Here is a 23,275-nt window from a genome sequence, read left to right as displayed (position 1 = left end):
AGAGTGTGTGTGTGTGTATCTAACCCCACCAGTTAGAAAATTCTCTCCTAATCTGAATAAATCCGTCTCAAGGAAACAAGAATAAAAAGAAAAAAAACACTTAGCCGGAGTACATCGATTAATCTTGCCACCACCCTCTCTGCCACACACCTCACAATTAACGCTACTCCATCATCACTCCCCTAAATCCTTTCTCTTGCAGATTTAGCCTTGTGACGTAAGCGGTTCTGTATCCTGCCTCTTGAAATAGAAATCCCAAAACATTCAGCTATACAAGGTTATATATTTTTTATGTATTATACGTATTTTTATGTATTTTCTGTATTTTCCCCCCCTCTGTGATGAATTGTTTTTATTCATATACAAGCTGTTTTTTTTTTTTTCTGCGGACCATCAGGGAGAATTTGAGTTTAGAAATATAAGCCCTCGGTGTTTTATCCATTTAGAATTATACTTTTTTGTCCTCTAATTTGACCTAGATTTTCGTCCTTTTGTATTTTCCTTAGCTCATTGGCAGAAGAAGCCAACACTATGGCTCTACATCCTCTCCATGGTCTTTCCTCGTGACTAGCACCATATTCTAGTGTTAATCCATTGATACAACTCGGCATTCAACGTGGAGAGATGGCAATTTTAGGCCAAGTTAGAGTGAAAAAGAGTATAGTTGATGCGTGAATCTGTTGACTCACCAGTTTTTGTTAGGGTTCCACTGGTTTGTATATCATAACGGTATAGAGAGAGAGAGAGAGAGAGAGAGAGAGAGAGAGAATTAATTAATCTAAGCTTGTGCAAGTCGACTGTAAAACTCTACGGACGTTGCAACCATGATTTCACTTAATAACTGAATATACTGTAATTATGGAAAAATTATAGGTATTATCCAGTACTGCTAAATGCACGTCATGAAGCAGCTTGGGCGCTAATACCTACCGTCCATACTGAATACAAGGCAGAAGTGTGTCATTCGGATCTGGTGTGATGGTATTAGCGGGGGTGTTTTTGCGGTATATGGGTGGGTATTTCGTAATATCAGCTATTTTTACTACCATTTTTTTCTCTCCATCTCCAGTCAGTTTTATTCGGCCTAAGAGAGAGATTTTTTTATAGTAAGAGTTAGATATAGCCTTCATTAAGGATTTTATTTTTATTTATTTTATTTATTTTTTGATTTATTCTATTATTTTTCATTTACGATTCAGTTGCAGTTGTGTGAGGGTGTGAATGGACTCTGTTGACTCATTGTACTCATGAGGGGAAGGAGTGGGGGACGCCGCCCCCTCCTTCCGTCAATATCCGGGAGAAATATTGGTCTCATTAGTCTGTTTGCCCTGTGTCACTTTCCTCCCCCCCCCCATCTTCTACTGACACATATACTCTCTCTCTCTCTCTCTCTCTCTCTCTCTCTCTCTCTCTCTCACACACACACACACACACACACACACACACACACACACACACACACACAGGAAAAGGAAAGGAAGTCTAGGCAATCATATCCTGCATTATATATCAGTAATAGCGTTAAGTACAGACAATTACTTAATGGTTACTGTCTCATCCATAACACTCCTATGTAAACTTTGTGTCTGTTTCTGCTTAACTTTGTCTTATGTGTCTTTAATAATTACGGTGGTGTTGTATGTTGTTTGGTGTTGTTGGTGAGATTATGTATATGTTGTGTGAAAATGTAACTCTCTCTCTCTCTCTCTCTCTCTCTCTCTCTCTCTCTCTCTCTCTCTCTCTCTCTCTCTCTCACACACACACACACACACACACACACACACACACACACAGTCGATTGCACCTTCCAGTGTGATAACGAGCGAGATAAGCAACAAGACCTTATAAATGATACATATAGTGTGGCGGGTTGTTAGGTAACACACCACAACACATACTTCCTTGTGTGTGACTGGCAAGGGAAGCGCGAAAAGAGTTGTGAGAAGGAAGCGGGGTGACGGAGGAGGAATGAGATGGTGAGGATGTGAATTTCAAGGCAAGGAAAGTGTCAAAACTGCACCAGACATGCTCACCATGTTCCCAGACATGCTTACCCTACTCTGCTCTAGCCAGGGTTAATGGCTTTTCATCTCATCAGCTCCCCTTCTCTTACACTTTCTCTACAGCCTTCGCAGCAGTATTTCATCTCCTTTCCCCTACTGTCGCTATTTCCATGGTCACTGCTCTTCGGACCTGCCTCTTTCATCCCTCTCCCATTACGACGGACACAACATAATGAGAGAGGAAAAGTAAACCAGTTCTGTCAGCCCTACTTGCATACAACCAGTCAACAGTGGAACTATATTTTCCCATTCTGTAATCCCTCTGCCTATGACCCCCAGTCTTTTAAACTCATTGTGTCCAGGCATCTCTGAGTGAACGGATGTTGATTTTGGCTGTTTTGTTCAATTTTGTTTTGGAAGAGACAACTTTTCGCAGATCTCTAGAATGGGTGTTTTTCTCGTGAAAATAATGGTGGTGGTAGTAGTAGTAGTAGTAGTAGTAGTAGCAGTAGTAGTAGTAGTAATTGCAACCGCAGACTCGGTTGAACATGAATCAGTGGACTGCAGACTGAAGTTGAAGAAAGGTATACGGTTAAAGCAAGACCAGACATTCGCGATGGTTACAGATGACATTTTTATTTTAACCAGACTGCCACCAGGCAACATGAAGGAGAATAGAAAGGTAAATAAATCGATAAGAAATAAAGTCATAGAAGTACCTCCTGAGTTGACGTGAATGTGACTTATGATGATGATGATGACGATGATGATGACTATTATTTGTCTTCACATCCTGGGCCTCTAACTTATAATCCCCCAGCAAATGTATGTGCCAGTATTATTAATTTGGCGAGGTTACGTGTTAGGTCTGGGATTATGACTTCACCTGATTTTCTTGATGTCTGGAAGAACGTAGATCCTAATAAACGTTTCAGGAAGAGTGTAGATCCTAATAAACGTTTCGGGAAGAGCATAGATCCTGATAAACGTTTCCATCACCATCAATCTTAGTATCATATTCTAGATGGCTTTGGAGATTCCGTAACACTTCTTCCATAGCGATTTATTCTGCACATTATCCCTTCAGTATCTTCTTGTATAGTACGTCATCATCACCATCTGCACTAGTACCCTCTTCTTCACCACTCCCATCACCACCAATAGTCACACTCGCCAGCACCGCCATACCGCCATTTGCACCCACATCGCCACCACCAGTCCACCCTTATCACCACCCTCATCACTCCCACCACCATCACTACCCTCATTGACCGCCTGCATCACCGCCAACACCCACAACCACCACCACCAACATTGCCAACAGCAGTGCACCCTCACCACCACCACTACCATTCACACCACCGGCCCAGTATCACCACTACAACCACCACCTACACTGCCACCATCCTGACCACTACTGTCATCCTCATCATCACCACCATCACCACCACCACCACCTCCATCAAAACACTATTACCACCCTCACCATCCCTACAGCCCTCCACCACCACCAATCTCACCCTCACCACCACTAGCACATCACCACCACCATCACCTCATCAACCCGTCACCTCCCCTCCCCACACTCTCATCACGAGCCATATACCCGTCTAGAGCAATGGCCTTCATCAGTAATTTATACGGACGATTACTGCTTCTGTACTCCCATTACTGCGTAGCACTGTACTAACGCCTCTGAGGTATTGTTGGTATTGATTTCATGTTAGGGAGCCAAAAGTAAGTGTTCCATAGCTACAGGTTGTGGTTAAGTGGTTAGAGGAGCAATCTGTTGTCTGAAAGAGAGTGAGTTCGATTCCAGGCTGGGGGAAACGGATGATTTGAATTCCGCCAAAACAGACTTTACTGATTATCCACAAGACCCACCGACATAGCATAAGTACACCCTCGTTAGTACCTTAATGCAAGTCCTGAAAGAAACATCCCCCTGGCTGAGTGCAAGAAGAGCCAGGGTCCATTTCTGAGTTAGACCCATGAAACACAATGTGACATACTTTTCTGTGGTAAAAGTGCCAGTCCCTCTACTGTTTGGGAGGGCTTTCAGATATATTCCTCCAATAAACATTTAAGCAAAACCTGAAGTTATGAGGGGATTCATCATCTTTTCCACCTGTTGTAATGCCATTGTTTGTTGGTTGGCTGTCAGTACTGCAGTCTGTATCCGAATATCCGTAATAGCTTGACAACTATAATCCGCCATAAAGCATGGATTACGAAGGCGGGTTTGTGAGTGGTTGACGTGGGTTGTGGTGGTCAGGGTACAGAGTGACTCGTCTTGTCTCTTGGGCTTTTTTCGTTGTGATTTTTCCCCTCCTATAATGACCAGCTTCCCTTGCAGATCTTTATGTGATGGCTGGTACTTCCTGTATATAAACCCCACTGGACTTCACTGTATTACTGCCTTCTATACTTTCCATAAAATATTAACCTCACTGTGCATCATTCTCACTCAACCCAGATAAAAACCCCACTGTACTTCTTTGTAGTATTACCGTCTGTAATAACTCCATCATACTTGCCAGAAGATATTAACCCCGCTGTACTTCACTGTAATGCTTCCAAAAAATACTTACCCTGTCCTGTTCCCATTTCAGACGGAATTCCTACGATGGCGTGGTGGGAGGACGAAGGGCAGGGGAGCTGGTCTCTCCCTCTGCCCATTCACTCCCCATCGAGACCACACGGAACTCTGGCCTCTCCCTCATCGGCAAAGGTTAGTGCTCTTGTAAGGGGGGGTGAATTTCTGACCATGCTCTTTTTACTCTAACTTGGCCTAGAATTGTCATCTCTCCATCTTCAGTGCTGCGTTTTAACAATAGATTAGCCCTAGAAAATTATACTAGTCGCAAAGAAGTGCTTTGTGGAGATTGTACAGTAGAGCCGTATTGTTGTCTTTTTATACCACTAACCTACGTGAAGTAAGCTGCAAAAGCATGAAAATCTGGGCCAAGTTAGATTCAAAAGAGTATAGTCCCTTCTTCCTGGGAATGTCTTTTGTGCTGTGATCCAATCCGTTTCTGAGCCATTGTGTTGTGAGAGTCATACTTTTTTTTTCGTTTCTTTGCCATTAGGACCTAATGATGACGAGGTTAGGACCAACGTATGAGACATTCCTGGCTAAATTAGGTCTTGTTTCGTTCAGTTTCCATAATATCAGTAACTAAACCTGCACATATGAACTTATTAATACACCGACAGGGAATCGATCATAAATTTGTGAGTCTGGGATTTTCATATACGCTTATTTCCAGTATCTTGTTGAAAACGTGATTTGTTTTCCCAGGAAAGACGAAGTCAGGAGCGTGCAAAATCCTTCCGTGCTTCTTGTTCCTCTCTGAAAAGCTAATCTTTGGTATGAGAGGAAAATTATCGTAGGCCTATGTGTTTTAACTGGGCAGACGAGGAAGAATGGAGGGTAGAGTTTTTGTATGTCTCTTCTTTTTCCTACAAAACCAAATCCAGCTTACGACAGGAGATTGATCGTAAGTATGTTTGAGAATCCCACCCGTGCAGATGGTCCTCTGCGACAAGTGGAAATGGATGGGAGAGAGACGCAGGTTAGAGCTTGAATTCTGTATTTCCCCTAACGTCTGGGGCTACACAGAACCCATCTTCAGAGAATTTGAACAAGAAGTGATAGATTTGAGACATTTATACCCCTGGGAATTCTCTCCCCCAAAGAAGCTGCCACAGGAGAAGGGAGAAGGAATTTCCAGGGGTACATTTGTCTCAGCTCTATCACGTGCTGTTCAGTCTCTCTGAATATGGGGTTTTGTGTTTCTTTCCCGTCCAACATTCCCACTAATCCCACTCGTGCTTTGTTCATTGCAGGGATGAATGGAAGCGGCGGAGGCGGGAGACATCGCAACACGCCGGGCAGGGAGAGGGAGTTCAGGAATTTCGAGTATGAGAGCGACTTCGAGACGGATGGGGAGGTGGGTGGTATGTGTGGTCTGAAACGGGGGGGGGGGGAAGACTGTCTGGGGGTCGTAAATTTAACTGGCTTTGGAGAGTTCGTAACACCTTTACCTTGACGATTTATTCTGTATGTTACATCTCAGTATCCTTTCGTGTGCTAGCGATGGAAAATATTTCGGTATTAAAACAATGTAAAAGACACACAAGAGGATGTTAGGATGTAGTATGCAAAATAAATCGCTAGGGAGGAGGTGTTACGAAGTCTCCATTACCATTAACAATTCGGTCCTGAAGATTTTACAAATTCTGTTAATGTTTCCTTTTCACTCTGTCTTTCCACTAATGTCAAATAGATAATTTCCTCTTGGCTGGCTTTACTTCCGTTAGGCTTTATTTTCTGACAGGCTGGCTTTATTTTTCTTATAGACAATGTAGATATAGAAACCAGCTCTGTTAAGAAGATTCAGGTAAAGAGAGAGGGTTTATCATTCATCCTAAGGCATAAGAATACGACTCCTAGCTCTCTCTCTCTCTCTCTCTCTCTCTCTCTCTCTCTCTCTGTCCGTGCATGTGTGTGTGTGTGTGTGTGTGTGTGAAGTAAGCATCCCTTACCTCTCTTGACTGGTTCCAGACTCATTCCATCCTGAGCTCTTTTCTGCAGTCAACTTTAGTCAGCAAGAAATCTTAATATTAATTGTTCAGCATAGAGAATGGAAGTAATGCGAGTATAAGTGGCTGGGGAATGGCTGGGAGAAGGAGGGAGGTGAGAAGACAGGAAGAAATCAGTAGGATAGAAGTTGCGGAAGCAAGAAGAAAGTCAAATTGGGGAACGCCCCAGGAATTGATGGAGTGTGTGACGAAATGCTGAGGCAAGGGGGAGAGATAGTAGTAGAGTGGATGTGGAAGATGTGCCGATTGGCCTGGGAGGAGGGTAGAGTCCCGGAGGATTGGAAGTCAGGTAGAATTATTCCCTTGTACAAAGGAAAGGGGGAAAAAGAAGTTTGTGGTAATCATAGGGGCATTTGTCTTCTTAGTATAATAGGAAAAGTGTATGGTAGGATACTTATTGACAGAGTTAGGAAAATAACAGAGGAATTAGTTGGAGAAGAACAGGGAGGCTTTAGGAAGGGAAGAGGTTGTGTAGATCAGATATTCATTCTTAGATCTTTAGTGGAAAAGTTTCTAGAGAAGGGAAAGAAGTTGTATGCTGCCTTCATGGATTTGGAGAAAACATATGACAGGGTGGATATACAAGGATTATGGAAAGTATTAAGAATATATGGAGTGGATGGGAAGTTGTTGAATGTTGTGAAGAGTATGTATGATGGTACTAAGGCTGCAGTGCATGTGGATGGTGAACAGAGTGAATTTTTCTCTTTGAAGGTTGGGTTGAAACAGGGATGTGTCATGTCTCCATGGTTGTTCAATCTGTATATGGATGGGGTAATGAAAGAGGTACAAGGTAGGGCAGTGGATGTTGGAGTGGCCCTAGTGAGAGAGGGTAGTCTTTGGAATCTCCATGTACTGTTGTTTGCAGATGATACTGTGTTGTTAAGTGAAGATGAAAGGGAGCTGCAAGGCTTGGTGGATGAGTTTGGGAGAGTGTGTAAGAAATGGAATCTAAAGGTGAATGTAGGGAAGAGTAAAGTGATGGTCTATTAGAGAGGTGAAGTCAGTGAATGTACAGTGGCGATGGATGGTGAGGAAATTGAAAATGTGAGTATGTTTAAGTACTTGGGGAGTGTGATGAGTAAGGATGGAAGTTTGGAGAGTGAAGTGCTTGAAAGGGTACAGCAGGGAAGAAAGGTTGCTGGTTCCTTGAAAGCAGTGATAAGAAACAGGGAAGTGAGCATTGAAGTGAAAAAGTTGCTGCATGACAGTATTGTGATACCAACTCTAACGTACGGAAGTGAAGCTTGGACATTGTTGGAAGGACACAAGTCAAGAGTGAGAGCAGTGGAAATGAGTTATTTAAGAGGAGCCTGTGGAGTCACATGGAGAGACAGGCTGACAAATGAGGATATAAAGGAGCCTTGTGGGGTGGATGTGGATGTGAAAGGAAGAGTTAGGAGGAACATACTAAGGTGGTTTGACCATGTGGAGAGGATGGAGGGTGAGAGACTGACAAGGAAAGTGTATGTGAGTGAGGTGGAGAGAGGGAGAGGGAGGGGGAGGCCAAGGATGAGATGGAGGGATGGAGTGGAGAGGTATATGAGAGAGGGGGGGGGGGTGAGTTGGGAGCAGGGCAGTGAAATGGCGGAGGGCAGGGTGACGTGGAGGCAATTTGTTTGTGGCCATCCCGTACGGGATTAAGGCGTCTGGCAGTGGATGGATGGATGGATATTACTTTGATATTAATATTCATCTCCATGGCAGGACCCCAACAACATCACTCTGTCCAACACTACCCTCATAAAGATGAAGCAGCTGAAGAAAAAGCGTGAGAATCTGCGTGATATAGAGCGTCGTCGGATGGAGCGAGAGTCAAGGAGAGCACAAGAGGAAAGAGCCAGAAAGTACAGGCAGTTGGAACTCCAACACAGCCAGAATTCACTGCAACCCTCTGGACCTAACACTGGGGAGGGCAGACTGTGTAGGTTACAAGGCAGACAGGATCCATGCATATTGTAAAATTCACTAAGCTCCTCTTACTCCAACTTGGCCCAAAATTTCACCTCTCCTTCATGAATGTTGAGGTGTAGCAATAGGTTAACATTAGGATATAATACTGGTCAGGAAGAAGTCTGTAGAAGGGATGTAGAGACATAGGATTGTCCTATTTTGCCAGTGAACTTCATAAAATATGCAGTAGAATGACAGAAGTCTAGGCCAAATTAAGGTAAAAAGAGTATTCTGTAATTGTAAGATAAACATGTCTCCATAGCAGTTTACTGTTTTCACTAGTAGTTTGTTTCTCATACTTTTTAATTTCAGTGTTAATATAGTTTGACTTTCAAGTGTATAGTTGCTGTATGAGTGATAATAGAAGTATAATCATGCCCTCTTATGCAGAGATTAAGATCAGGAAAGTACAGTATGTAAATAGAAACCAGGGTAGCCTGAGATAAAGTAAACCATATAGTAGTCCGACAAATTTGGGGTTGGGGTGATACTCCTTCCCAACGGATGCTAATTTGTATCACCATTTAACTCCAGCTGCTATACAAGTATAATTGTCTGGCTCATTTCACTTGGGATGCTGCTGATAATTTTCCCACTTCTGTACGTATTCCTTCCTTGTTTCTGCATCCTGTCTCATCCCATACTTAAATGAGAAAAAAGGTGATGATGATGATGATGATGATGCTATATCTTTTTGACATTGCAGCTGTCCACCCTAACATCACTTATCGAGGCCGCAACACCAAGATTAGCCCTCACCCCAGCCCTCACCGTACACTGAAGCCAAGTCCCCGCCCCAGTCCCCATCCCAGCCCTTCCCCAAGTCCCAGACCCCCTAGCCCTCCATTACCCAACACTAGGATGCCCAAAAGCCGGAGTCACAACAGCAATCTAAGCCATAATCTAGGTCGAACCAATGTTGAGAAGCGTCACAGATCCCTGGAACGTAACACCACTACACATCACAATGGAGTTAATCCCCGCACCACCTACAGGTATGGTACAGTTATGTCTAGTTTATTAAGACTGAGTACATAGGTGATGAGGAATACTGTATGTGCAGATTGATGTAGGAGGAAGGCAGCGTTCTGGATGATTGGAAATCACATATAATAGCTCCCTGTGTAAAGGAAAAAGGGAAAGAGAAGAGTGTGGCAGTCATAGGGGCCTTTGTCCTTAGTGTAATAGGAAAGATATACAACAAGGTTCTTCCTGACCAAGTTAATGAGGTAACTGAGAACTTTAGATAAACAAGGGAGTTTTAAGAAGGGAAGTTGATTTGTAGATCAGATATTTGTTCTAAGATATCAAGTGGAAAAGTATTTAGAGAAGAGAAAGTCTGAAGAAGACACATGACAGACCAAATGGATAAGGAATGTCAGTGCTCTTATGTAGCATACTGTTTATTGCTAATGATATAGTGAATGAGCTTTTTATTCTCCATTAATGTATACCACTTGTATGAGAAGTGTGATGATGAGGGGCAGTGAAACATCCCCAGTAAATGATGAGAATGTTAACAGATTGGACTGAGCTGAGATGAGCTTGGAGAGCTGGTTAAGTACAATATTGCTTCCTCAGTGACCATGTTGGATAGTGCAGCACTGTGGGACTGGTTATTTATAAAGTGCATCTGGGACTTGATGTGAATGGTATGGCTGAGATGGTTCATACATGTAGAGAGGATTGATGGGGTTAACAAAGTGAGGTAGATAATGGATATGAATGTTGATGTCAGAGTGCCAAGGGGTAGAAAGTTTTTAAGTAAAGTCCTTTGGGTTCTTGTTGTGGTCCCAGGTTCATCTGAACATGAAGCTAGTGGACTGCAGGTTAAAGTTCCCCTTCATCAGCAGTGCATCAGCATCCTTTGGGGGATAAGGAAGATATTTTTTATAACTGGCTAATAAGCCACTGGTTTATATTGGTAGTGCCACATGAAGCAAGCCCTCTAGCAACTCAGGGTTAAGGGACTGATCAGAGAAACTGTAGAAGATCAAGCAGTCATAAGATGACCAAGGCTTATACATACTAGCATGGGTAAGGCCTTTAAAAGCATAACTGTAAATGTTTGACGCAGAAAAGAAATTGTACTGATTCTTGCAGGACCCCACAACTGGTGAAGCGAGGACAAGCGCCAGGTTTTGGGAACCACAGGTCACCTCCAGCCTTCACTCACACAAGCAACTATGCCACAAACAAGTAAGACCAGAGCCTCATGTTTAAAGGCATGCTTATTGTACTGCTCATTTTCCTTAATTTGATATTACCTCCTTGAGTCAGATGATGTATTTTATTGCTTTCTTGCTACTTCTAGACAGTTTAATGCAGTTTAGTAAAGGTCTCTCATATTAAGGAGTTAGTGAAGGCTGTATCTAACCTCTTCAGCTCATACAACCTCTGCAGTGCATCTATCCACCCATTTATAACAGTGACAATAGGGTTAGACTGATGTTTATGATGATGTGTAAAGTCCAAAGAACTGAATATGGATTTATCTTTGAGTGTTAAAAAGAGTACCTACTACTACTGTAACCACATCCTAGTCATTATTTGTGTCTGGCTATTTAGCAGTAAGATACTAATAGTGATGAAACTTAAAGCCCGAAAGAACGAGTTGCGACGGATGGCCTGGAAAGGATACACAAATCCAAAAGCACCACACCACATGACAAGCCCAAGTTGTCTGGTGTAACACCTAAGTTGTCTGGTGTGACACCCAAGTTGTCTAGTGTGACGCCACCAGACAAGGTCAGGTTCTCAACTATCACCCCTCCTGACAAGCCACACCCACATATGGTGAAGGCTACCAGACCACTTCCCAAATCTCAGCCAGCCTCTGAACCAAGGGCTGAATCCAGGCTAGTCTTTTTGCCTTGAGTGGTGTGTGTACTGTATACTTGAATGTGTGTGTGGGTGTGTAAGTGTGTGTTTGGGGGTTTCTTTTTTTCTTTTCTAGTTGCATGTTATTACTGTATGTATTCTTATCAGCTTGCAGGCTCTTTAACACCTCTTCCTTAGCTGTTTTTTTGGCTTATTGCACCAAACTGCTCTATTGTATGTTATTAAGTTTTTCCAAGAGAGTATTGATATGGTTTATGAAATGACATACAGAAGAATATTAATTTATCTTATAATGAAGTACTGTACTATAATTTAGCAAGGAATAGATACCAGGAAGCCTCCTTGACCAATGATAAAACATACTTTTGACAGTTTATTGATACAATATTCATTTTGAAATTGCAGTAAGCTGGGCATTTTGTGTGTGCAGCTAAGCATTGAGTTTTTTTTTTTTTTTTATAAGCTACTTTGCACATTTCAGTTTGAATTTGTTTCAGTTGTCTTCTCCGTGTTCTTTATTTTATAAAAATGAGTATATTAATTAGTATCTCTTTTTCGCACTTCAGTCCTTTGTGTATTACGGCACCTGAGGAAGGATTGTTTTAGCTGTCCTTGTTCTGCAGATTAGTGGTGTGTGAGTATCTTCTGAACATGGCATCAGGTCAAGATGAGAGGTGCTCCTACTCCACTGTGCTAGAAAAATTCATTGGAACTGTTCCAGTCTTTTAGAAAGAGGGAAAATTTCAGTTCCAAAGAGATGCAGAAATTCTTTCACTGGTCAAGAAACCTAACGTACCTCCCACTAATTCCTCTAGAGTATTGGACTGTGGTTTTGATAGCTTTCTTTATACTCGATTCTTAGGTGGGAAAAAGAGGTGAGGATGATAAATGATGATGTTGTGCAAACTATGAAGCAGATATTAAGACATAAATAAATAAAATTAAGAAGTGGTATTAGATGGTTCTAAGAGACCTGCTGGTTGCTTCTAGGTATGCCATTAGGTGCCTGTAAGTAATTTCTACAGTAGTTATAGTAAGTATTTATAATGGTTATATGCTTAAAACAAGAATCATGAAAAGGAAGACCAGCCCCAAATTTTAATTAATTTTATTGAAAGCTTTGGGTTTTGAGATCTGATTAGCCTATGTCCTATATGACAGAATGCAGTCAGCAATGACTTGGAGTGGCCAGACACATTCTATCATTGTCTTGTTTCCAGAAATTATTGTGAAGTATTAGGGACTTGCCTTATCCTTCACAGCTTAAGTTTTAAGCTTACAACCATAAGTGCTGATTTCACTGGACATGCTTTTACCAGCCTGAAGTTGGAGAGTGTCATGAGTGTTGTGTGGTAACCATATAACCAGCAAATAGATGCCTAGTTGTGTAGTGGGTTGTTGTTGTTGTTGTTTTTATTGTCACTGTTGTATTTGTTGTTGTCCAAAGCTCAAATGAACATGAATTCAGAGAACTACAACAATATAACATTACCGTTTTGAGGGATAGGGAGGGAGTTGAGAGATGTTTGTACAACTGGATTGCAGAGCCTCCTGGCTATATTGATGCCACTGCAAGAAGGCATCTGTCTCCATCTTTACTCATTTTACTCTTAACTTGGCCCAAAATTGCCACATCATCTTGAATACTGAATTATAATGCAAGTAACAAAGAAGTACTGTAGAAAAAATGTAGAGCCATAGCATTGTCTTTTTGTTGTGCATTGCTAAACTATGTCAAATGAACTGAAAAAGGATGATAATCTGGGCCAAGTTAAAGTGAAAACATGTTAGTCTAGTGGGTTAAGTTGGTGCTACAAGTTGAGTCCCTTAAATGAATTGTATCCAAGAGTAATTGGGCTTTATTGCTCTCATAATGTCATTCAAGGGAAGCTGATGGTCCTTATTGCCTTATATGTCTTGACTTAATAACTTAGACTAAGGCCTCTTTCCATCTGAAAGGGTAATGAAGTTGTAATGCCATAAGAAGCATTTTTCTTCCTGCTTTACAGAGCTTCCGTAGATCTGATGATGTCCGTTGGGTTGAGGGCATCCAAACCTTCCTCTTCCTGCTTCAAGTCCCAACTCAATCCTTTTCCAAATCCAAGTGAAGCCCTCAGAGACGCACATGAAAATCTTAACTCGGGAGACTGGTGAGTTTCGTACTGGATTATGTTCTTGGAATGATACAAAAATTGGATGAGATCATTGCAGATATTATTGATTTATCACATGGGTTGTTAACAGTAAAACAAAATAGATATCTGGTGATCTAACAACTTAAGGTGCTCCAACCAGACGTGGCTCATAAGGGTTTACAATCTGTCTCTGTTGATATGGGTTTATTCTTCATATTATATCACTCAGGGCAAGTATCTGTCTATCTATCTATATATCTATCTATAGCCCGACGCCCTAATCCCGCAAAGGGTGGCTGCAGACAAAACGCCTCCAAGTCACTCTGTCACCCACCATTTGACTACCCTCCCCCCAACTCACCCCCCCCCTCCCTCATATACCTCTCAACTCCATCCCTCCACCTCATCCTCGGTCTACCCCTCCCTCTCCCTCCCTCCACCTCATCCTCGGTCTACCCCTCCCTCTCCCTCCCTCCACCTCACCTACATACACCCTCTTAGTCATTCATTCTCCATTCTCTCCACATGTCCAAACCACCTCAGTGTATTTCCCCTTAATCTTCTCAACCACATCCACATCTACCCCACAACGTTCCTTCACTTCTTCATTCGTCAACCTGTCCCTCCACGTCTCTCCACATGCTCCTCTCAAGTAACTCATTTCCACTGCTCTCACTCTTGACTTGTTCCCTTCTTGCAAGGTCCACGCCTCGCTTCCATACGTCAGGGTAGGGATCACAATACCATCATGCAGTGACTTCTTAACTTCCATACTCACCTCCATATTTCTCATCACTGCTTTCAATGTACCAACAACCTTCCTTCCCTGCTGTACCCTTTCACGTACTTCATCCTCCAAAGTTCCATCCTTACTCCTCACACTACCCAAGTACTTGAATGCACTCACATTCTCCATATCCTCACCATCCAACCTCACTGCACACTCTGTGACTTCATTCCTCTCAAACACCATAACTTTACTTTTGTTTACAAAAGTAACAGATCTTAAATGTTTGAACTAAGCACCCAAGCCCCTTGGGGCACAGATGGATTGGATGATAGATAGACAAAGTTTTGTTAAAAATTTTGCACTGTTTGGGGATTTGTACAATGAATCCTCACTTTAAGTCCAGGCAAAAGCTTCATTAAGTGAAGCAGGTTTAAGTGAGACATTCTTCTGGGTCACAACTGAAACATTAGAAGCACAAGAAGCACTCATATTTATAAATAAACTAATCAGTCCTCTATTTAAGTCACAGAATTAATGTTCTTTTCTACCATTAAGTCCATAGTAAACTGCAGAATATAATAAAATCTCATCGTACTGAAAATGCTTATTAAAACTGTCCTGTAGGGAGAGCCAGGTTGAGGGGATAGAAAGCATAGTGCGATTGACAAAGCATCACCCTGAGGTTATCCAAAGGGACCTGAAGAGCATCAATATTGCACTCCTCAAGCAAGCCAAAAACCTTCGCTCCCAGGTGTCTCGTGCAGCGATACAAGCCTTCACTCAGCTCTTTGACACCATGAAACGCAGTATGGAACCGGTTAGTTACAGTCACTTTTGATAGCATGTCTTAATGTGACAGTGCTTTCACAAGAATGGTTGTTGTTGTAATCATGATCCTAGGCTCATCTAGACATGAACCCAGTAGACTGTAGGTTGAAACTGCCTTTCTCCTGAAGTCCCATACCCTCCTTTTTTTAGAGGGGGGGATGATAGAGAGGGAGATGAGGGATGTTTGTATAACCATGTTGATCAGTTCCAGTTATATGAGTACCACCATGTAATGGCATCTCTCTCCAGCACCTACATGGATGGTGAAAAGGGTACATATGAGTGAGTTTGAAGGTGAGAGGAACCATGGTAGTACAAGAAGATGGCTTGATATGGTAAATGGGTGTGCTAGAAAATGTGATTTGAAAGTTGGGTAGTTTAAGAAATTGACGGGGGATCAAGTTGGTTGAAAAAATTATGACAAAAGTCTTGCACTCACACTTTTGACTTGGTAGTTGGTGAGTTGACACTATCTGGCAGGTTTATGAGAAGTGCATCTGTAAATAAGAGCATAAAAATATATATGAAGATTGCTAAACTTGCGAGGTGCAGCCAAGGCTCATGAACTTGAATTGTATGGTCCGTTTCATTGGGCATGCTATTGAGGGCTCTCTCACTTTTGTGTATTGTACTTTTTCTGGATTTTACCTTAATCATTAGATGGGAAGAAAGATAAGGATGATGATTATGAGATGGGAAAAAACATCAGAATGATGATTATGATGATGTAAGTGATGGATTTAGTGTATTAGATGCTTGGCTTTGTATATGCTGAAAGCATTCATCTTATGTTGCACCTCACAATCTGTAATATACTCCTCAGTATATTAATTACCTTTTACACCATAATTTCCCTGATGTGCTCCCTGTCTTTTTTTTTTTTTTTTTAACAGGACTCAGAAAAAATTGCAAATGTGTTGCTAAACCGGACTGCAGATACTAACAAGTTCCTTCAGTTGGATAGTCACCATGCCTTAGATGCTCTTGTGGAAAATGTATCTCCAATGAAGTCTATACCTACTATCATTCAAGAGGGTATTGGGTAAGTAACATATGGGTTAAAGTTGAATTTTGGATATGTATGTGTACTATATGACTGTATTGTGTATATGTTTTACGGTATTTTGATGTGTGAATGATTGTCTGACCCATTCTGCAGGGTATTGATAGGTTTTTCACTTTTATGCATTCTCATTTTATGTTTCTTCATCCTTCTTCACCCATTCTTAGGTAGGAAAGAATATCATAGTGACAGTGAATTATAGATTTCCTGTATTGTGCGTTTTTATAGGCATAGAAATGCGATAGTACGAACGACAGTAGCCCGTCTACTGGCATATGAGGTAGAGAGGATGGGAGCAAGCAAAGCGCTATCTGGCCAGAAGGATGTCACTGACCGCCTCCTCCCTGCTGCTACTAAACTGGCGCAGGAGGGCAGCCTCGAAACACGGTATACCTTAACTCTTAACTTGCACTTTGCCTCTCATTGCCTGCTAAAGGCTTGACTACCTTGTGTCCATAAGGTCTGTGTGGTCTGTGATCTGTCAGATGAACTAATCTTGAATTTGAACTTCTCTTTGTTCAATTTTCTTTGGAAAGAACAAATTTTGCACTTTCAGTCTTCATTTATTTTCTTTCTTTCATACATAAAAAGGCTGCTAGTGGACTTGATTATATTGTATCAAGGAATTTCTCTGAAAGATAGTTTTTGTTATTTGCTTTTTTTTTTTTTTTTTTTTTTTTTTTAAGTAATAATTTCATCTCTGGAATTACAGACAATATGCAAAGCAGATCTTCCAGCTCTTAATTCAGCAAGGGCAGTTTGATGCAGCTCTTAAGAAGTATGTGTCGTCTACTGAAATAAGAAACATAAGAAAGTTCTTGGATAATCTAACAAGTGAGGTAAGTTAGGTTCCATGATTTAGCCATTTTATTACTACAGTATAGTGTAATCAGTCCTCACCCAAAGTTTAGGATGTGTATTGATGAAATGCCATTTTCAGTGAGTCAACTTATAAGGCCCATTTAACTAGACGTCATTGATAGTTCCAGGTACTTTCACTTCCCTGCTTTGTGTTTCCTCATTTCTGGATCCTCTAATGGGAATGGTCAGGATGATAATAATGGTGATGATGATGACATACTTTTTTCTGCTGTGAAAATTTTTTCTTCATGCAGAACACCCAAAAAATAAGTTGGTTGCATTGTCATATTTTTGTTTTGTCAAAGCACATGTTCATTTCCTTTCAGCAGGTATTAGGTTCAGTATGTATGATACAGGTACAGTAGAATCTTGATTATACAAAATTCATAGGACTTTTCAAAACTTCGATTGATTGATTTTTACGTATAAAAGAATATAATACTGTACTGTCATGTATAGTACTGTATGCACCTGTACTTACAGAAATACACCCCATCATCATAGAAGTTGTACATACAATGTCATATAATACAGTATACATATAATGTAACATATATACGGCACTTTTCCATGGCCTGAGCTATGTCTGAGTTAGACACGACTTTAAGAAGCTTGTCATTATGTTTTCATATATCATACAGAGTGGTAGTTTCAACATTGTATTCCTTCATTAGTGCATCCTTCTGCTTACTCCTCGTTCTATCTTGTTACATATGTCTGTTTTCTGTTTCAAACTGCAGTAAGTACTGTACAACTATTTTCCTCTTTGTTTCCACCACTTTGGTTCACTTGGGGAGGAGCCGTTGCAATATTTATCAGTAATAAATAAACAAAGCCCAAGCAGGGCACATCCAAACTTAGTGTAAATATGGCAGGCTGCCGGATGCTTGCCCTAGCAGAAGCATCATAAACTATCATGGATGGCGCAAAAAGAGCCTGCCAAGTTTGAAATCTCGGTTGGATCTCAGATTTCTTTGGTAAGTTGAATTGAGAATTAAATAGCAAAACCTTCGGTTAAATTCATTTTTTGGTTGAGAGATTGTCGTATAATCAAGACTTTACTGTACTGGAGTATAATAACCTGTAATGCAATCTCTAAGACATATAAATGTTTTCTTTTCCTCCGTAGGGTCGCACCATCCATGAATCGGCTCGTTCCAAGTATTCATCAGGAGCTCGCTTTACTCGCACTATGTGAGTCAGATTTTTCAGTAACCTGAAAGTGCCTCCATTTCAGTCTTACCCCAAAATGAAACAAAAATTGGGATCAAGACTAATAAGAAAGTGTAAGTGCTCTGGTTTATTTAGTCTGTATGTTATACAGATTGGTGGTGGATACGTAATGTTGGATGTTAGCATATACTTCACAGAAGCTATACAGTGTATTAACATTTGCTATGCTGAATTATATGTGAAGGTATCCCTGTATTTGACAATAGAAACTGATGTTCATTGAAATTGAATGAGCTGACAATTTCCTTTGTACTAATGAATTTCTAAAGTAGGTCTGTAATATTTTTGTACAGTAAAATAGTGTATTGCCGTGCATAATATTAACAGCTATGCTGTATTTATAATACATTCCATTTACTGTATTGATGAATATATATCTTAAAGAGATCTAGCTGCTCTAGTCTGTAAGTACAGTACTGTGCTGTGAAATCTTAAATTTTATGTTCACCATCATCTTCCTTAAATTCTGTATTTAAGTGATATTGATACTTCTCCCTTTTCCATACTTTGTCTTTTCTTGTTTCATGATTCTGCCTCACTCAGTGTTTCAGAGGGTGAAAATGTCAGGAAATGTCAGGGTGATGATCATGATGATGATCATGATGGTTATGATGATGATGATGAAGAAATAATAAATTTAATATAAATCCTATACAGTAATTGAGAAAGCTAAGTTCAAATACTAAAATTGTTTTCATTTGAAGTGTGAGTTTCATCTCTGAAATTTAGTTTTTGGAAGTCACAAAATATAATTCTTCAAGTACTGCACTTACAAGATATTTGAAAAAATATTTTCTTATATGACTGTACTTATAGTGTACTGGGTATTAGAAGCTTTTATACATTTTTGTGACAAATTATCTGAGTGCTGAATTGTTTATACCATAAAGCCTGGTAGACACTCAAACGACCATGAAGACTGGCTCTCTTCAGATCTTGTGGGTGATTTATTGTCAAGGAGTTTGGCCTGACAAGTGTAATGTGTATTGCTAAGTTGATTGTGTTCTTATTTGTCTACTGAAAGCTATCATAAATACTCAGTACTGTATAGTCACACTGAGTCATTCAGACTGAAACATATGTGGGCTACAGCTTTGCAGTAACACAGTTGGCCAGTTTATGCAGTACCAGCTACTCCTGTCACAAAAATTTCTTGTTTTACACATTCTGTACATTCGACTTTGGCAGACAAACCAGTACCTTGGAGCTCCCTACCACTCAGACCCAGGTGTTTTTTATTATTGGAGAAAACTGAATGTGCCACTTTTCTCATACATAATTTCATGCATAAATATATCCATAATATGCTTTGTACGGTATATGTTGTATTTGTGAGATAATATTTTCAGCAGAAAAATTTGATGTACAGTGAGCGCCAATAGTCGTGTCGTGAAATTTGATGAAAACATAAGCTGACGGGCTAAACTTCTGGTGCATTCCGCCGTCTGTCATATGGAAGGTGCATAATGTTTCACGAGTTACATTTAATCTTCGGACAAAACTGCGACACGACTATTGTTGCTCACTGTACACTATATAGAAATTGAAAGAATGATAGGGAAAGTTATATCTACCATTATTTCTTTATTCATCGCTCTGTATTATAAATATTGTGCTAAGGTTTTTAATTAATATATACCTTATGTTGTTCATCATACCCAGTCTGGCTGAGTAGATCCATCAACCACATGCAAGCAGGTGCCACTGCAGGTCATATAGGGTGAAGTCCTGTGAAGTCTAGTCTTAAAGAAGTGTTCCCATAAGCTGTTAAATCTGATTGATGAGCATTACCTACCGTACTGTTTTTCCCAGTTCCAAAATTTTGCATAACCATCTATCTAACTCTACTAAGTTTTGCTAAACACAATGAGATACCAGTATAATACTGTACGGTACTGTAGGCTACCTATAAATTGCAACTGTTGGTGCCCACATTAATGTATGTATGTGAGACTTTGGTTTGGCATTGAGAACAAAAAGTCAAAAGTGAGAGCAGTGGAAATTTATGTATAAATAAGGACAAACCATCTGCATATACGAGCATATAAATCTGGGTACAGGGAAAAATGAGTGGGTGGTGGGAGGGGTGAGGAGGGGGGAGCAAGGGAGCAGTGGGATTATGTATAAGAGAAAAGGAGGGAGGGGAGAAAGTAGGAAAGAGAAGTGAGGGAGAACTAGAGGTGGGGATGCACACTTGCCCACACAATGAATTCCCTCTCTGATGTTTATCTTTATATTTAGTATAGTAAAATCACTAGGTAGCAGAATTCTTATAAATGGTTTATTGATCATTATTACATACATTTTTCTGCTGCATTATTGAACCGTTTCATATCTTTTGTATCATGTCATTCACAGGGACTCCAACATGATCACATGTGTCTGTGTTGGTTACCTAATGGTGGTTCTCCACACTGCTTGATCTCTGGCAGCCTCCCTATTTAGTCTCTTATCCTTGAGGTCACACTCTATGACTTCATCCCAGGTCTTTTTCAGTCTGCCTCTTACAACCATACCCCTGACATTCACACTTCTCACCATCTGCATCCAGTTATCATTCTCCATCTTCTCAACATACCCAAACCATCTTAATATACCTCTCCTCATTACAACACCAATACGTAAGTCCCAGCCCACCTTTCAACTCTTCAATCACAGTCCTAGCCGCTCCAGGCCTTGCTTTCAAGAACACACTACACATCCATCTATTCATTGTCATTTCTGGGCATTTGAGCCTATGAATATCCTCTTCCTCTACTCCCCAAGTTACACTACCATACAGCAAAACACCCAACACATGCTGCATGGAAAGAGATCTTAACATGGAGGGAGAACCCTCTCACTGTTAGGAGATTGTATATTGTATTATTACCTCAGTTGCTTTCCTCATCCTTCCTCTGGATTGATGATGTGTTTTTATGGTATGTTTGGTGGCAAGAAACCAATTTCATTGTAACTGTCATGGTATGATAAGCATAATGCTACCCATTAATTACAAGTATGCATCGTAATTAAAGAATCATCATTTTTAAAGCCAGTACCATATTTTCTGAGATGATATGTGACCTCAGCTTTTCATTTTTTATGGGTGGGTCAAATCTTTACCATACATGCTTTAACCTGATGCATCAAATTGGTTGTTACAACACAGTTACGTAGCCATTTTTAAACAAATAATGTTCATCATCAACACAATGCATTGTGGACCCCAAGCTGTGTTTATGCACAACTCTACTGTACCGTAGCAACAGTAGATTAGATGCAGGCTGTAAATTATTACTGATAAGAAAAATATTTTGTTATACTCTAGTGTAATTTTTGTAGTACAGATGACAAGATACCTAACCAAGTGGCATCATACAGCAGGAATTATAAGCCAAATAAAGGTCCAGTTGTGATGAATTTAAAGGAATTGGCCACAGATAAGTAACCCCAGATTTAGAGTACAGCCTCAGAATTGTATTTCTGTGTTCTTTGAAATGTCTCCCAGTAACAAACAGAAGCATGGCAACAGTACTGTAGTTGGTGTATATGCAGTGGCATAGTCAGGTCTCCACAAATGAGAGGGGGAAAGGTGAGGACAACCCCTACTCTTGGGGGGAGGGGGATGCTGCTGCATTGCATGCACACATTAAATAGTCCAAAATTCCAAACTGGGGAGGTGAGTAGGGGGCCAAGGTCTAACTGGAGGGGTCCTTCAGGTCCCCCCTTAACTATGCCACTATATGGATTTACCAATTACCGTCGGTTTATTCTCTACCACTCACTTTTCATGCTACAGAAACAAATAGGCATTAATTTATAATCATTTCTTACATCAACCCATGTCATTTGATGAGAGTAGGTATCGCAGAGGCACTTGGTGGTATAACAGTTAAGACACCCCAGTTGGATTAACAGTCTTGCATAGGTTCGGTTCCCAAGAGGTGATTGGAGGTTTTTTGATCATGTATGGTAATACCACCAGTGGGAGTAGGTGGGCCATCTACACTTAAATGATCTAGAATACAGTAGCCTAGCCATGAGCCATTACACCTCAATAGGGGAAAATGGCATTGGCTATTTTTATTTTTTTAAGAATGCAGGGGATACAGAAATACAATTCTGTAACCCCATGATGTAGTTTTCTTTTATGAACGAGCCATCACTGTTGAATATGAATTGCATTTTACGACTTGGACGAGATGCCATTATCTAAGGCCAGTAAATATACAAGTAGATACTGGATTTGCTCTTATGCTCTTAGCTTCATGTGTTGGTTCCTTTTGAAAAGGGTCTTGTCAGGATTTGTTGCTTTGTATTGCAACTCAGAAACTTTTAAAAGAACTCAGGATGTTAGCTATTTATTTGGTGTACCAAAGACATACATATACTAGTAGATTTCTTTCTGTTTGATGGTTCAGAGGGTGTAGTGCCTGAAATCTATGTATCCTATATTAGGTGTTTATCTGATGTAAAACAAACATACAATGTTAAGTTGCTGTGTTTTAAGGAATAGTAAATCAGGAGAACATTTGCCTCCCCATCCATGATGATGGAAGAACTTCTTGTGATATGTATCACTGTAAGGGGATTATAAATGGTATTCAGGTTGGCTTTGGGATATTTCATATCACCTCTTGCTTAGCAGTTTATTTTGCCTTTTGCACCTTATTTTCTTCTTGTAGGTTATTAATTGCAGCAACTGGCTTTGGATGGATGGATGGAGGTTACTAATGCGAACTTTGCTGATATAAAAACAGCATTAATATCACCTGAGGGAATATTAAACTGTAATTGGCAAAATATATTTTTAAGGAAGGAGCTGCTATGAAAAGCCTCTTATGCCACCTAGAATGCAACCCTATATCTTGTAGATTTATGTACATTTGTGGGAGAAACCAGTCTGTTTATTGGTGAAGAAATTCATTGGTGCCATCTTGTAAACTTTATGTGCTTTATATGAATTACAAATGCAGAACATTACTTTAATTCACCATCATTCATTATTTATATAAGGTGGTTCATATATTGCATCCCCACA

General features: G+C 40.5%; 1 protein-coding gene across 1 annotated transcript in view; it reads left to right on the top strand.

Annotated features, from left to right (window-relative positions):
- LOC145409274 (TOG array regulator of axonemal microtubules protein 1) overlaps positions 1-18,672 on the top strand; it is a 137,582-nt gene extending 118,910 nt beyond the window's left edge. The window contains exons 13-24 of the mRNA XM_080279754.1: positions 4,616-4,734; positions 5,853-5,956; positions 8,316-8,532; positions 9,268-9,556; positions 10,665-10,760; positions 11,162-11,419; positions 13,412-13,552; positions 14,892-15,084; positions 15,989-16,137; positions 16,387-16,545; positions 16,871-16,997; positions 18,149-18,672. Of these exons, the coding sequence (XP_080135880.1) occupies positions 4,616-4,734; positions 5,853-5,956; positions 8,316-8,532; positions 9,268-9,556; positions 10,665-10,760; positions 11,162-11,419; positions 13,412-13,552; positions 14,892-15,084; positions 15,989-16,137; positions 16,387-16,545; positions 16,871-16,997; positions 18,149-18,217 (1,921 nt within the window). The 3' untranslated portion in view covers positions 18,218-18,672. The remainder of the gene's footprint in view (positions 1-4,615; positions 4,735-5,852; positions 5,957-8,315; positions 8,533-9,267; positions 9,557-10,664; positions 10,761-11,161; positions 11,420-13,411; positions 13,553-14,891; positions 15,085-15,988; positions 16,138-16,386; positions 16,546-16,870; positions 16,998-18,148) is intronic.
- Positions 18,673-23,275: the final 4,603 nt, after the last annotated feature.

Source organism: Coenobita brevimanus, chromosome 80 (assembly GCF_032717465.1).
Source record: "Coenobita brevimanus isolate Jiangsu-jjx chromosome 80, ASM3271746v2, whole genome shotgun sequence".
In the NCBI taxonomy this organism is placed as follows: Eukaryota; Metazoa; Arthropoda; class Malacostraca; order Decapoda; family Coenobitidae; genus Coenobita; species Coenobita brevimanus.
The sequence above is the reverse complement of the archived record's forward strand: the minus strand, read 5'-3'. Positions and strand labels throughout refer to the sequence as shown.